Consider the following 12069-nt stretch of genomic DNA (forward strand, 5'->3'; position numbering starts at 1 on the left):
CCTACCCCAAAAAATAGTGGTTGCCATCAAATAGAATTCTTCTTGGGCATTTAGTAGTTATTTCCTTCTCTTCAGAAACAGCAAAGACTTCTTTATTCCCTCTCTTTCTTCAGGTTCCTTTATGTAATTGGGAACTGTTATGTTTTTCCCCTCTTTAACTTCTCTTCCACAGAAGTTTGCAGCCCCGTATCTTTATTCCTTTGCCTTTCGGCCAGATTTTCTAGATTTTGATCATGGCTGTTGCTCTCCATGGTGGTCAACCTTCTGGATGCATTGTGCACAGCAACAGACAGCACACTTCAGGCGAGGTATTGCTACGGCCAAGAGGATGGGCACCTTCCTCCTCCGAGAGCTGCAGCAGTAGCCATGCACTGGTAGATCTCAGAGGTAATCTTGTAGGGCTGGGGATTGCTTTTCTATAGAAATGGGATGTAGGACTGAAAACATCTCTGAATCATCTTTCGTCCTTGTGGGCAGCTCTATCAAATCCTTCTTTTCAGGAGCTAATCCAGGATTTAGTTGCTTGCCACCTACTTTCTTACTGCATAGCTTGAATCGGGTTCCACCACTGGAGGAGGCCCTCAGAAGCACTAAAGAGGATGCGTTGATTTTACAAGCAAGTGCTAAGGGAGATACGATGCATCATCTGCATTGCTACAAGAGCTTATTTCCTGAGTGTGCATCTATCTTTAGTTACCATCACCTTCAAGAAGTGGCCCCCTGCTGGAACCGGCTAGAAAAACAGCTGGCTCCCCTGGCTGCAACTGGTGAGTTAATGGAATCCCCAAACTGAGCTGGTCTTGGGTGTTATGTTTCTGAAGGGAACAACTATCTATATTTTGCCCTCCAAGCTCAAGAGTTACCATCACAGAACTGGATAAAATGTGGAGACTGGGATGCTGTGGTGCAAGCAGAGCTTGGTCCTCATACAAACAAGTGCAGCTGTGAGCAGAGGGCACCAAGTAAGCCCACCACACACCCTCCTGCACAAGCCAGAGGAGTACAGGGATGCACAGCAGCAGGCAGAAATGCAAATCAAGGACTTGCAAGGAATGACTGTCCTGTCTGGGCCTCTCCCAGCAGAGCCATCAGCTCCAGTGTCCAGTTGTGAAACCCATCACCATGAGCCATTGGGAGCAGCTCTCCAGATCAGGTGGATCAGCTATGGGACCTGGAAAGTCTTGGCCAGTGTGGTGGTCTGTACCAGCAACAGGAGCAGGGCTGCAGTCTTGGGAGCGCATATGTCCAGGTGTCAGCAAGTGGGGAGACTGCGTGTCTGAGCCCAGCTGCTGGAGGATCCACCTTTTGCGCATACGTATATATTTTCTCGGTAGTGGATTTCCATCCTGCTCTGCCAGAGGAGGGGGGCGGCAGGATGAGGCCATCGGTGCTGTCTGTGTTAATGTGGGAGCTCTGAGTGTCTGTCTGTGATCTGTGTGGCCAGCCACGCATAGAGATACACATATGTATATGCATATACGTGCATAGATGTACACATGTGCGTATGTGTGCTCTGTGTGCACACGTCTGCTGGACCACATCTTCAGCCTCACCACTGGGTGGACCTGGGGACATGCAGCAGCCACAGCCTCCCCTCTCTTGGGCTGTTGGATCACAGGTGATGTATTTCCCTCCAACAACCTCAAAACCAGAAAAGCGAGACTATGATAGGAAACTGATTACTGTATTTTGATTTGCTTTTTCTTTAATATATACCATTTCAACCAAAAAATGCAGTACAAACAAAAGTACATGTACCCGAACTGGCCATTGCAAAGATAAACACTGATTTCCTAAACCAACCTGTTAATAAACAGTCACTGTAGTTTATTCTCCAGAAACACAGGAAGAAAAAAATGTTCCGATTCAAATCCTTCTACAAAAACGTAGTCTTGTGCTTACTTTTTTTGTCTTGCAACATTAAGTACATAAGTAGAATTGCTTATCCTCTGTGCATGTATTATTTCCGATGTTTTCACAAATTCCCAAAACATAAACTTCAGAGAGAAATCCCTGCAGGATGCCCTTGGGGAAATCTCACTCTGTTTTCCAGGTGCCCTAGAGAGGCTATGATGATTTATCCCATGACCATGGGACCGATGGGACATCATTCTGGTTTCATAAAGACCGACAGAGCCTGTGTTTGGGCTTCAGCATCATAATTTCTGAGTGTGGGTCTGCAAATTACACAGGAGACCTTTGAAACGAGAGAGGGTGGGTGAATTTCTGATACAAAGTCATGCTGTATGGTTAGGGGCTGACTGTCCTCATCAGTCTCTTAACAGCTAAATAATTTTGTGAGTAGGCAAAATCTTCCATCAACACCTGCTTGATGATCCAACCTGCCTGTAGTTTCACTGGGATGGAGGAGAATGGTGAAAAACTGCAGAAGCTCTGATGTAAGGTAGGAAAATTAAGGCTCTTATTAAGAACCTAGTGATAAAAAATGCGGCAAAGATGCAAAACAAGAGGAGGAAAATGACCATGCACATTGAGTGCACATGGAATAACACTTTTACACATGAATTCACAAGGACATTGAGTATCACAGTAGATAATAAACACAACAAACAAGGATTCTTAGTTTAGCACTGTATTTAGCGCACAGCTGAAATTGAGGAACCGAGGGAAGTTTTAAATCATAGTTGTTGGAAATAACTCTTCAGGTGTCAATATCTTGCACTGGTCACCGTTCTCAGAATAACGGGAATCTCAAAAAGAAAATATGTATGGACAAAAGGCAGTCTGCAGACAGGCTTCTCAAGCGTATTTCACTGTATCACCCCCAGAAGCTGCAGGAGAAGAAAGAGACATGAATGAATGAGAGAATAAACATGACTACTGTAATCTGTAAGAAGGAGTTTTAGGGACTGGTGAGATTGAATACCCCAAACTTAGTATGCTGCCCTTGCCCACCCAGGGGCACAACCATCCCTGGGTTTATCACACCTTGTTTCGATCAGAGGATGTATGGAGAAATAGGACTTTGTAGGTACCTGTAGGTAGCAGGACATGACATTTGCTGCTGTAGATGGTGCAGGCAATATTTGACACCAACGTGGAATTGCAAAAGAGTAAATTTTCTCTCATTGGCATGGCTGCTCCATCATCTCATCTCATTCCCCCGCAGTTAAGTTGCGTTTACTTACTCTGGACCTTCACTTGAGGGTCACATAATATACGAAGGCCACTTGCTCTTGCTAAGTATTCTCTATCAGTATTGTTGCTTCACAAAGGCAGTGTTTACTTTAAAATTTTTAATGCTGTGTATGATTGGTCTGTGGGATATAATTTCCATGTCACAGGAAATGAAATTGTTATTACTAAGGAACTTTATAATTCGAGAGTCCTGAGGTATTTTAGCAATAAGGATTCAAAAATCGGGTTACTGTATGTTTTTCATGGGAAGAAAACTAGCTGTAACTCAAAAAGCATTCAGGCATTCTTAAAGTAACTATGAGAAAAATCACATTTCAGGAATCATTTATCAGTTACAGCATCCAAAACACATTTTAGAAATATGGTAACAAATAAATTTATTTTGTCAAAAATACACACTTGGTTACACCTTAGATCATTCCTTCCTTTGCCTTATGTGCAGACTTTTTCCTCTTGGGAATCTTAACACATATTTAGACACCCAAAGTGTAGCTCCAGGCTGTCTGTCTACCCTCTCATTAAATGCAAGAAGTAAGCAAGTGATAATTGACTTCAAATATCTGAGAGCTTTTGCAGATGGATAGAATTGCCCTGTGGAAGTGTCTGACTCCAATCTTAACAAGCATATTTTCTGATAATGATATTGAGAGCTTCTCAGTAAAGACATTAGTGGGAGTGAAAGACAAGGATTGTGTCATGCACCGAGTTGGAGGAACCTGCTGGCACTGTATTACATATTGGAAAATCCTTTCTAAAGCCTATGAAAGTGAGAGCTAAAGGTATGTCTTAATATACTGAAAGGGGGTTTGGAAGGTATAAAATTGTTTTGAGGAAGGTTGAATGATAAAAACTTCTTTATAGAGAAGTAATATGTCATTCTGTAAAAATGCTGAGGTTATTCTCACTTGATTGATCCCAGAAGCTTCTGCTTAGATATGTTTGATAAAATCTATATTGTTTAACTACAATTGGTTCTGGATTTTTAAATGAATGATAGGTATTTTAGATGTCTGCTTGAGCAGTTTTGCGTTGGCTACGCAAAAGTAGACCAAAATTCTGAACTGGAAAGGAAGTAATGAAGGGAAAATTTGCCTCAAGATTTAGTCACTTTGGCAATCTTTGGTCCAAATGTTAAAAGTGAAAGTGCCAGTCTTCAGGAGTTATGGTGCATGATGGTCTGCAGGGAGACAGCTGGGGTTGATCTCCTCTCCTTTTCAGCATCTGCAGTGCAAGTGTCAATGTCTGAACGGGTCATCCTCAGAGGGTGAGTTGTCTTATCCCAAGAAAAGTAGTTCATAATAGGTCAGAAGAGTCACTTTTGTATGTTGCCTGGGAGGCTAGACAGCTCGTTTATAGCTGTGTATAGCGCGGTCATCCAAAGCAAGATGGATCTCACTTCTAACAACCAAGGAATCAATGCCAGAAGGAAGGAAGGACTACACCTGGTCTGTGGAGAGATAAAAAGATACCGGTTCCTAGACTAAAAAGCACAGTCACTGTCCCCCAGGATGTTAAATTCCAAGTTATGCTTTCACTTTGTGATGGGACCTTGTAGTAAGTGTAGCCTTAAGATGTTTGAAATGAACTAGATGTTTGAAGTACAGGAGAAATTGTCAGTGTGAACAAGGTCACGTGATTGCAGCTGTGGACAGGGTATTTATGAAACGCTTCATGTGCCCGAAAGAATCCTTGTGCAGATATGGGACTTGAAACTGGAATGGAATCACAAGTCAAAGGCGAGGTTGTGACAAACGGCCTTCTGTTAAGGACTTAAGAAAAAAACCAAACTTCTAAGAACTGCTGATATTTCTTCCAGGGATGGCACTGTCATTGCAAGAATTAAATCAGCAGTTCTTACTTTTTTTTTTCTATTTAAATTTGATGGCAGCATCAACTTTTTACATTGGTATTTATGAAGTGGAAATTGCATCAGGAATTTTTTCACCCTCTTCCCTCCACATCTCTCTGCAGTGATGTAAAAATGGCTGATGAGAACTGCACCGAGGTGATCCAGTTCACCTTCTTGGGCCTCACAGAGCACCCACAACTGAAGCCCATCCTCTTCATGCTCTTCCTGGGCACCTACGTGCTGACATTAGCGGGAAACCTTGGCCTGATCGCTCTGATCAGGGTGAGCTCTCAGCTGCACACCCCCATGTACTTTTTCCTCGGTAACTTGTCCTTATTGGACGTTTGCTACTCTTCCACCATCAGCCCCAAAATGCTGCTGGACCTTCCATCAAAAACCAAAGCCATTTCTTTTGCTGGCTGCCTCACGCAGTTTTATTTCTATGCTGTTTTTGCCACAGCTGAGATTTACCTGCTGGCTGCCATGGCCTATGACCGCTATGTGGCCATCTCCAAGCCCCTGCTCTATCAGGTCATCATGTCTTCTGGCATCTGCGTGAGGCTGGTCGCTGTGTCCTACCTTGCAGGGCTGCTGAATGCCATCGTGCACACAAGCGCCCTGCTCTGGCTGTCCTTCTGCGGTCGCCTGGTCATCAACAACTTCTACTGTGATGGGCCACCCCTGTTTGTTGTTGCCTCCACTGATGCGCATCTCAATGAGGGTTTAATGTTTGTGTTTGTGGGTTTCAACATGATGACCACCAACCTGCTCATCCTCGCCTCCTATGCCTGCATCGTGGTGGCTGTGGGCAGGATGAGCTCTGCTGCGGGCAGGCGCAAAGCCTGCTCCACCTGCGCCTCCCACCTGGCAGCCGTCATCATTTTCTACGTGTCTGCTACTTTTAATTACATGCAACCCAGTTCATCGAACTCACTGGAAAGCAAGAAAATCGCATCCATCTTTTACACCATTATCATCCCTATGCTGAACCCCGTGATTTACAGCCTGAGAAACAAGGAGGTGAAGCACGCCCTGACCAGTTTTATCAGGGGGAAAATGCACTTCTGAAAGACAATCTCATGTTATATTATTTTCCTTTTTTTCCTCTAAGGAGAATGTTTCATGTAGGTCTCTGAGACTGTTGCCTCCAAAACCGTTTGGTACCTCATATGTTAGGGTTGAAAAATTAATCGGTCTGGTATGAAACTGTGCCCGCTAACATAGCTACACCGGTCTTGTCTCTGGTACAAATTTCTTGCCCAGTTACTCTACCTCCCATGCCATAATCATGCTGCTGCTGTGCAAAACAAGGTAAAAAGTAAGTCTACAGGCAAGAGACAGTAACAATCTGGATCTTCACACAGAATCATAGCATGGCAGGAGTTTGACAGGACCTCTGGAGATGACCTAGTCTGACCACCTGCTCAAAGCCAGGTCAACCAGACAGGCTGCTGAGGAATGTGTCCACCCTGAATACTTTTAAGGATGGAGACTCCACAACCTTTCTGGATTTTCAGTGCTTGATCACCTTTACAGGAATAAAGCTTTTTCTCATGTTTAAATGGAGTTTCCTGTATTTCAGTTTGTCTTCTCACTGGGCACCACTGAGAAGAGTTTGGTTCTGTTCTCTTTATTCCTCCCCCAACAGGTATTTATGCTTACTGAGAAGATCCCCCTGAGCCTTCTCTTCTTCAGGCTGAACTATCTGAGCTCGCTCCTGGTATGAGATGTTCTAGTCCCCTTCCCTGGTCCCGCTGCAGCATGTCTTTGTGTCTCTTGCACTGAGAAGCTGTGACCTGAAGACGGCACCCCAGGTGTGGTCTCACTGACTCGACCTGCTGGTAATGCTTTTCCTAATGCAGCCCAGGAGGCTTTTCACCTTCTTTGCCATGAGGGCTGGCTCATGGTCAGCATGGTGTCCCACTGGACACCCAGGTCCTTGTCTGCCAAGCTGCTTTCCAGCTGGTTGCACTCCAGGCTTTACTGGTGCCTGGGGTTATTCCTCCTTGGCATTTCCCTCTGGTGATCTCCATGAGGTTCCTCTTGACCCATTTCTCCAGCCTTTCCAGGTCTCTCTGAAGGGCAGCACAATCATTTGTGCCACTCCTCCCAGTTCTGTATCGTCTGGGACCTTGCTGAGCGTGTAGTAGCTGGAATTCACTCAAAATGTTTGCAGCTACTTAGAACCATCACTCTTTTTTGTTTAACTAGAACTATTTGTTTCTATTTACTGTTTTTGTTAAGCAGTCTGACTGCAAACCGTATTTCCAGACTGCCTGGTGCACGTGCTAAGTGAGCATGAATTTTAATGTGCAGTACTAAATGAAGAATACTTTAAAAGCCACGCTAAAATATAAAGTTTTATTGATTCTAAACAAACTTGTCTTATATATCTGAATATTTCTAGGCCGAATCATAAAATGTTGCATTAACTTATCTGGTGAACACCATTGCCCTCCAGGATAGTAACTGTACAACTTCATAACCTTTAACTGAATATACTTTTCTGTATATATAAAGATCACATTAAATGACCCATTCAAATTCATTTTATGACCCTTTTCTTCAAGTAAATTTTCTTTTCTAGATCATATCAAGAGCCAGAGGTGCTTTTTCCTTTTGCTTAGTTCAGCACAGAATATGAAACAGCGATCGAGTACAAAACCTGCGGCTCTGAGCTGAAGTTAACACTTTTTATTGCCCCCTGTTCATGGCTTTGTACATAGATATGCTGCATTTCATCAGCCATCCTATTGCTCAGCCTCTCCTCACGCATGACGCCCCTGAGACCACCTCAGGGTGAAGAAGACCCCTGCGTTGTGCTCGGTGTTTCTTCATTCTCCCCATGCTAACACAAGATATCTCCGTGTCGCGTCGAGGATCTCACCCCACGCACCACCCCGCTGGTGATTCAGGCAAGTGCTCCATTCCAAGAGGTTCTCTAAGAGAAATAAGGTGCTAACATCCCCTTCCCAAGTCTGAAGCGAGAGGTTATGAACTCCCCCAAGCCTGCCAAGAAGTTGGCCTGCGCGAACAGTGAATTCACTAGGACTGATAGCATTTTTCACAGCGTATAGCGTTTTTTAACGTGTTATTTGATACCCTGTCGAAGTGAGTTGTTTTCCAGCAGCAGCATGTTTCAGGGAGATGCAAGGCTGCAATGCAGCAGCAGACAGGACTACGTTTTGACTTCTGCATGGGAAGGAGATGCAGGGTAAGTGTCGGGATGAGCCTTGGATGGCTGCAGATCAAGTCTTCTTTTACTGATGCTTTTACAAGATGCTTTTACTGATAGAGCTGGGTGTGGAGGGGACCACCTCACAGACTTCAGCCCCTCAGGCAGCAGAAAGCAACTGAGAACCACCAGCACAGTTAGCATCTGTGAATTGGGGTACTTCATACTGTTCAGGACCATGATGGCAACAATAGGTTGGTGGGCGTTGGTTTCTTCTCCCAAGTAACAAGTGATAGGACAAGAGAAAATGGCCTCAAGCTGTGCCAGGGGAGGTTTAGATTGGATATTAGGAAAAAATTCTTAACAGAAAGGGTTGTCAAGCATTGGAACAGGCTGCCCAGGGAAGTGGTTGAATCATCATCCCTGGAGGTATTTAAAAGATGGGTAGACAGATGTGGTGCTGAGGAACATGGTTTAGTGGTGGACTTGGCAGTGTTAGGTTAATGGTTGGATTCAATGATGTTAAAGGTCCCTTCCAACCTAGACCATTCTATGATTCTAATACGTCGCAGTGGCCCTGATCAGCCTCACCTGGTGTCTTCTTGTCCAGCCACATGCACATTCACCCCCTCCCATGCACGAGGACCCTCCATTTTAGGGGGCCTTCAGGCCCTCCCTGTGCTGCATTGTAAGTGTGTCTGGTTGCATCTGTTTCCTGGATGGACCTTGGACCTGTGCTGTAGATAGTTTTCTTCCTAGATGGGAAAATGTACATACATTGTAGCTTGTCTCCAGCTACATCTCCTTTTGCTTCTCACAGGACCCCCTGGATGAACTCTGAATCTGGTTTAACATCTGCCATGGCTGTGGCTGTTGATGGACCCCTTGTGATGTCCCAAGCACTTGTTGCAAGGTGCTGAGTGACTTCTGCCAACCAGAAGTTGTTGGCCAGGGGCAGCTGCTCTCTCAGCTGCTGGTGGTTTGATGCACAGATCTGTTGTCCTTCAAACTCCAGTGGTAAATTCTGTACCAACGACTGTAAAGGTATATGCCAACCCAGAAACTCCAACCACCAACTTCAGGGTGTGGAGTAGTTGTGACAAAGTAAACTGCTTTAGAAGTGCTCATTGCCTTTAACAAAGAGGAAAGTTTCCTTCTCCTCAGTGTCTGTGAAGTTGTCCCCCCGGGGCTTGTTAGGAAGAATAAGGTAAGTTTGCTATGAGCTTTCTAAGAAGGTTTCAAGATCATTAGAGGTTTCTTCATAATGCCCAGAAGGGCTTGTTAAGCAGATGACTCCTGGGTGCCTGGCCCCTAGGGGAGTTCCTTGTTTTGGGAAGGGGAGAAGTATAATTTGTGATTGAAACAGATTTAACGACTTAGCTGATGTTGGAGTTCAGGCCTGCTGAGAGGCTTCCAGTGGGTCGTGGTAGGACTATTGCCTCCACCTACTGCTAGACAAGGCCTCCTATTTGGTCTTGTTAAGATTTAAGAACTCTTGTTCTCCCTACATGCACAGTTCAAATGCATTTGTTTGCCTTCACTGATCAGATACTTTATCTTTGCCTTATCGTCCATATCTTTCACTCATGACAAGAGTATTTTTTAAAAAGTAAAGAGTCCTTTAGGTGTGGCAGGAGCCTGGGTCAGTCTAGAAGGTGGCTGGTGTCTGGCTCTGGCTACACTTCCCCTTTTCTGGCTTACTGTGCACTAAACATCTTTGCATTTACCTTTATATTTACCTGCTAAAGGCTTCATCTATCCAAGGACTCCCCCTATCCCAAGAGAGTCTGCAGGAGATGCAGACTTCTCCAGAACGCAGCCCACCAGGTCCAAACTCAACTCAGGGCTCGCTCAGCTGACGTAATCCAAGGCTAACTAATGCTCCTGGTAGGTGGCTGGAGGGTCTTGGTCCAGGATGGTGCTGGAATATCTGTCAGCATAGCACGTCTCTGCTGGGGCTGTGAGGAATGAGTTGTTCGCCAAAGCGGCAATACGTCCTACCCCAGCAAGGACCTGTGCCAGATGTCAGACCCCAACCTTTCCCCTGACCACTCTCAAAGGTGGCACGTAGCAGTAGCGGTAGACACCTGGTATGTGACCTTCCCCCATGGGACAGCAATCTGCCCAAAAACCCAAGCAAGGAGTTTGTCCTCGTATGTTTTATATCTCACGTGGCATAAGAGTAAGGGAGTAGTTGAAGATCCAATGCTAAATAAGCTTTCTCCTTTCCCTGCCCTTGCTAGGAAGGCCAGAGCCACAGCTGGGGCCACAGGAGAGCCCACATCTGTCTCTCTGGGGTGGGTTTCTGGGCACAGACCCACAAGTGCCACCTCCAGATGTTGGTGGCTGACAGCAGCGTAAAGAGCCAGGACTGAAACTATCCCTTAGCTTGGTCAGGTCAGGATGGGTGTAAGGACACTTCTGGTGTGTAGGATACCAGCTAATGAGTGAACGTTTGTTAGCTAATTGCATTTTCCACACTTCAACCTCCAGGCAGGGTTAGGATGCACCAATTGCCCTCAAAACACCTTTCTAGTCGCTGCTGTGATCTCCCTTAGGCAGGGACAAGAAGTACCAATCTTGCTCCAAAACAAAATCCAAAACTTTTTGGTGGGACTCCACTTTCTGCTAGCTCGCAGAGGACACCACACCAGCACAAACCCTGCCTGTTAAGGTTGGTTGGTTTGTGTTGGCAAACATTAAAGAACAAACGTACACCATGAAATTACAATTACAAATTTGTGTATCCAGGACAACTGTTATTTTTAGGTGCAGTTGTTAAACCTCAGTCGTGCGGGGTGGGGTGGGGAGAGAGTGTCTGCATATCTGTAAGGTTACAGCTATAAAGGCTGAAGTTCATCTTGCCCAACTATGGTAGTCTAAAAACTAATTGTTTGGAATAATCTTAAAACAGGTGTCTAAAAGCCAGTTTTCCTGGACAGACAGACAGGGAAAACCACAAAGCAAGCACCAGATCACAGATGCCTGAAACAGCTTATTTGTATTTTACATTTTTTCAAGTGTATTGATTTTATTACCTCCTTTTTCAGTGGGGGTGGGGGTGGGTGGGGGTGGAAGAGATATTAAGGTGAGAATTGCTCCCTTAGTCTTCCATTCACACACAAATCAGTGTATTGTCCTGGCAGCCATTTGAATGTTGTATGCATTTCTTTATTACGGCTGTAGAATTTGGACAGCTTTCCCTCAGTCTAACGCTGGCCAATCTGCTCAATCTGCTTTGGCTGTACATGTCTCAGACTTCATAGGGATTTGTTCTTGCTTTCTTCTCATACTGTGGTTTATTTGGACTTTGAAGTCCATTGGGGAAGGACTTTCTGTGGGTTTCTCTAGGCCTGAATTGAATCATTCCATCTAACTTTAGTCATCAAAGTATGTCTACATAAGGAAGGTCGATTGGTCTGTGGAGAGGTGTTGTCCCCCTGTAGTCAGTGGGCGATTCTGATACAAAATTGGGAATTACAATGGCATCCAACAACATCCAGATCTCAGCTGTAATGTCACTGAGTAACAAATAAACCCACACCACAGAAAGGAGGATGCGCAGTCATCCATGACTGAGAAAGCTACTGGGTGATGTGCAAAACCACCTGTTGCATGAGGGTGAGTAGAAAGCCCATCTTTAAAAAGCTTAGTTTAACTGTCAGTAAGTTCAGGAGGTTTGGAATACTCTTCATCTTGCCTGGGTTACTTAAACCCAAAGGATCTATCTTGGAGTTAGAGAAAGAAAATCCCTCTCCAAAATTCATGTCTGATTATGCCCTACTCACATCAGAAACCAAAACAATCTGCTGTCAGCTGTCCACAAGACAAAATAAAATTGGAAGATCTTGGCCCAGGAGGGGCCAGAGTTGGACTGAAATGCAGC

General features: G+C 44.9%; 1 protein-coding gene across 1 annotated transcript; it reads left to right on the plus strand.

Annotated features, from left to right (window-relative positions):
* The first annotated feature begins 5140 nt into the window (after positions 1-5140).
* On the plus strand, positions 5141-9544 carry LOC104287559 (olfactory receptor 1052-like). The gene is made up of 2 exons (XM_009886282.1): positions 5141-6047; positions 9459-9544. Exons 1-2 carry the CDS (start codon positions 5141-5143, stop codon positions 9542-9544), a joined length of 993 nt encoding a protein of 330 aa, XP_009884584.1.
* The last annotated feature ends 2525 nt before the right edge of the window (positions 9545-12069 follow it).

This window comes from Charadrius vociferus, unplaced genomic scaffold, assembly GCF_000708025.1.
Source record: "Charadrius vociferus isolate BGI_N301 unplaced genomic scaffold, ASM70802v2 scaffold115, whole genome shotgun sequence".
Taxonomy (NCBI): Eukaryota; Metazoa; Chordata; class Aves; order Charadriiformes; family Charadriidae; genus Charadrius; species Charadrius vociferus.

Coding starts and splice junctions, on each gene's coding strand:
- LOC104287559 (XM_009886282.1), top strand. CDS start 5,141: ATGGCTGATGAGAACTGCACCGAGGTGATCCAGTTCACCTTCTTGGGC. Junction 6,048..9,458: donor GGTGAAGCACGCCCTGACCA/GTTTTATCAGGG, acceptor AATGCCCAGAAG/GGCTTGTTAAGCAGATGACT.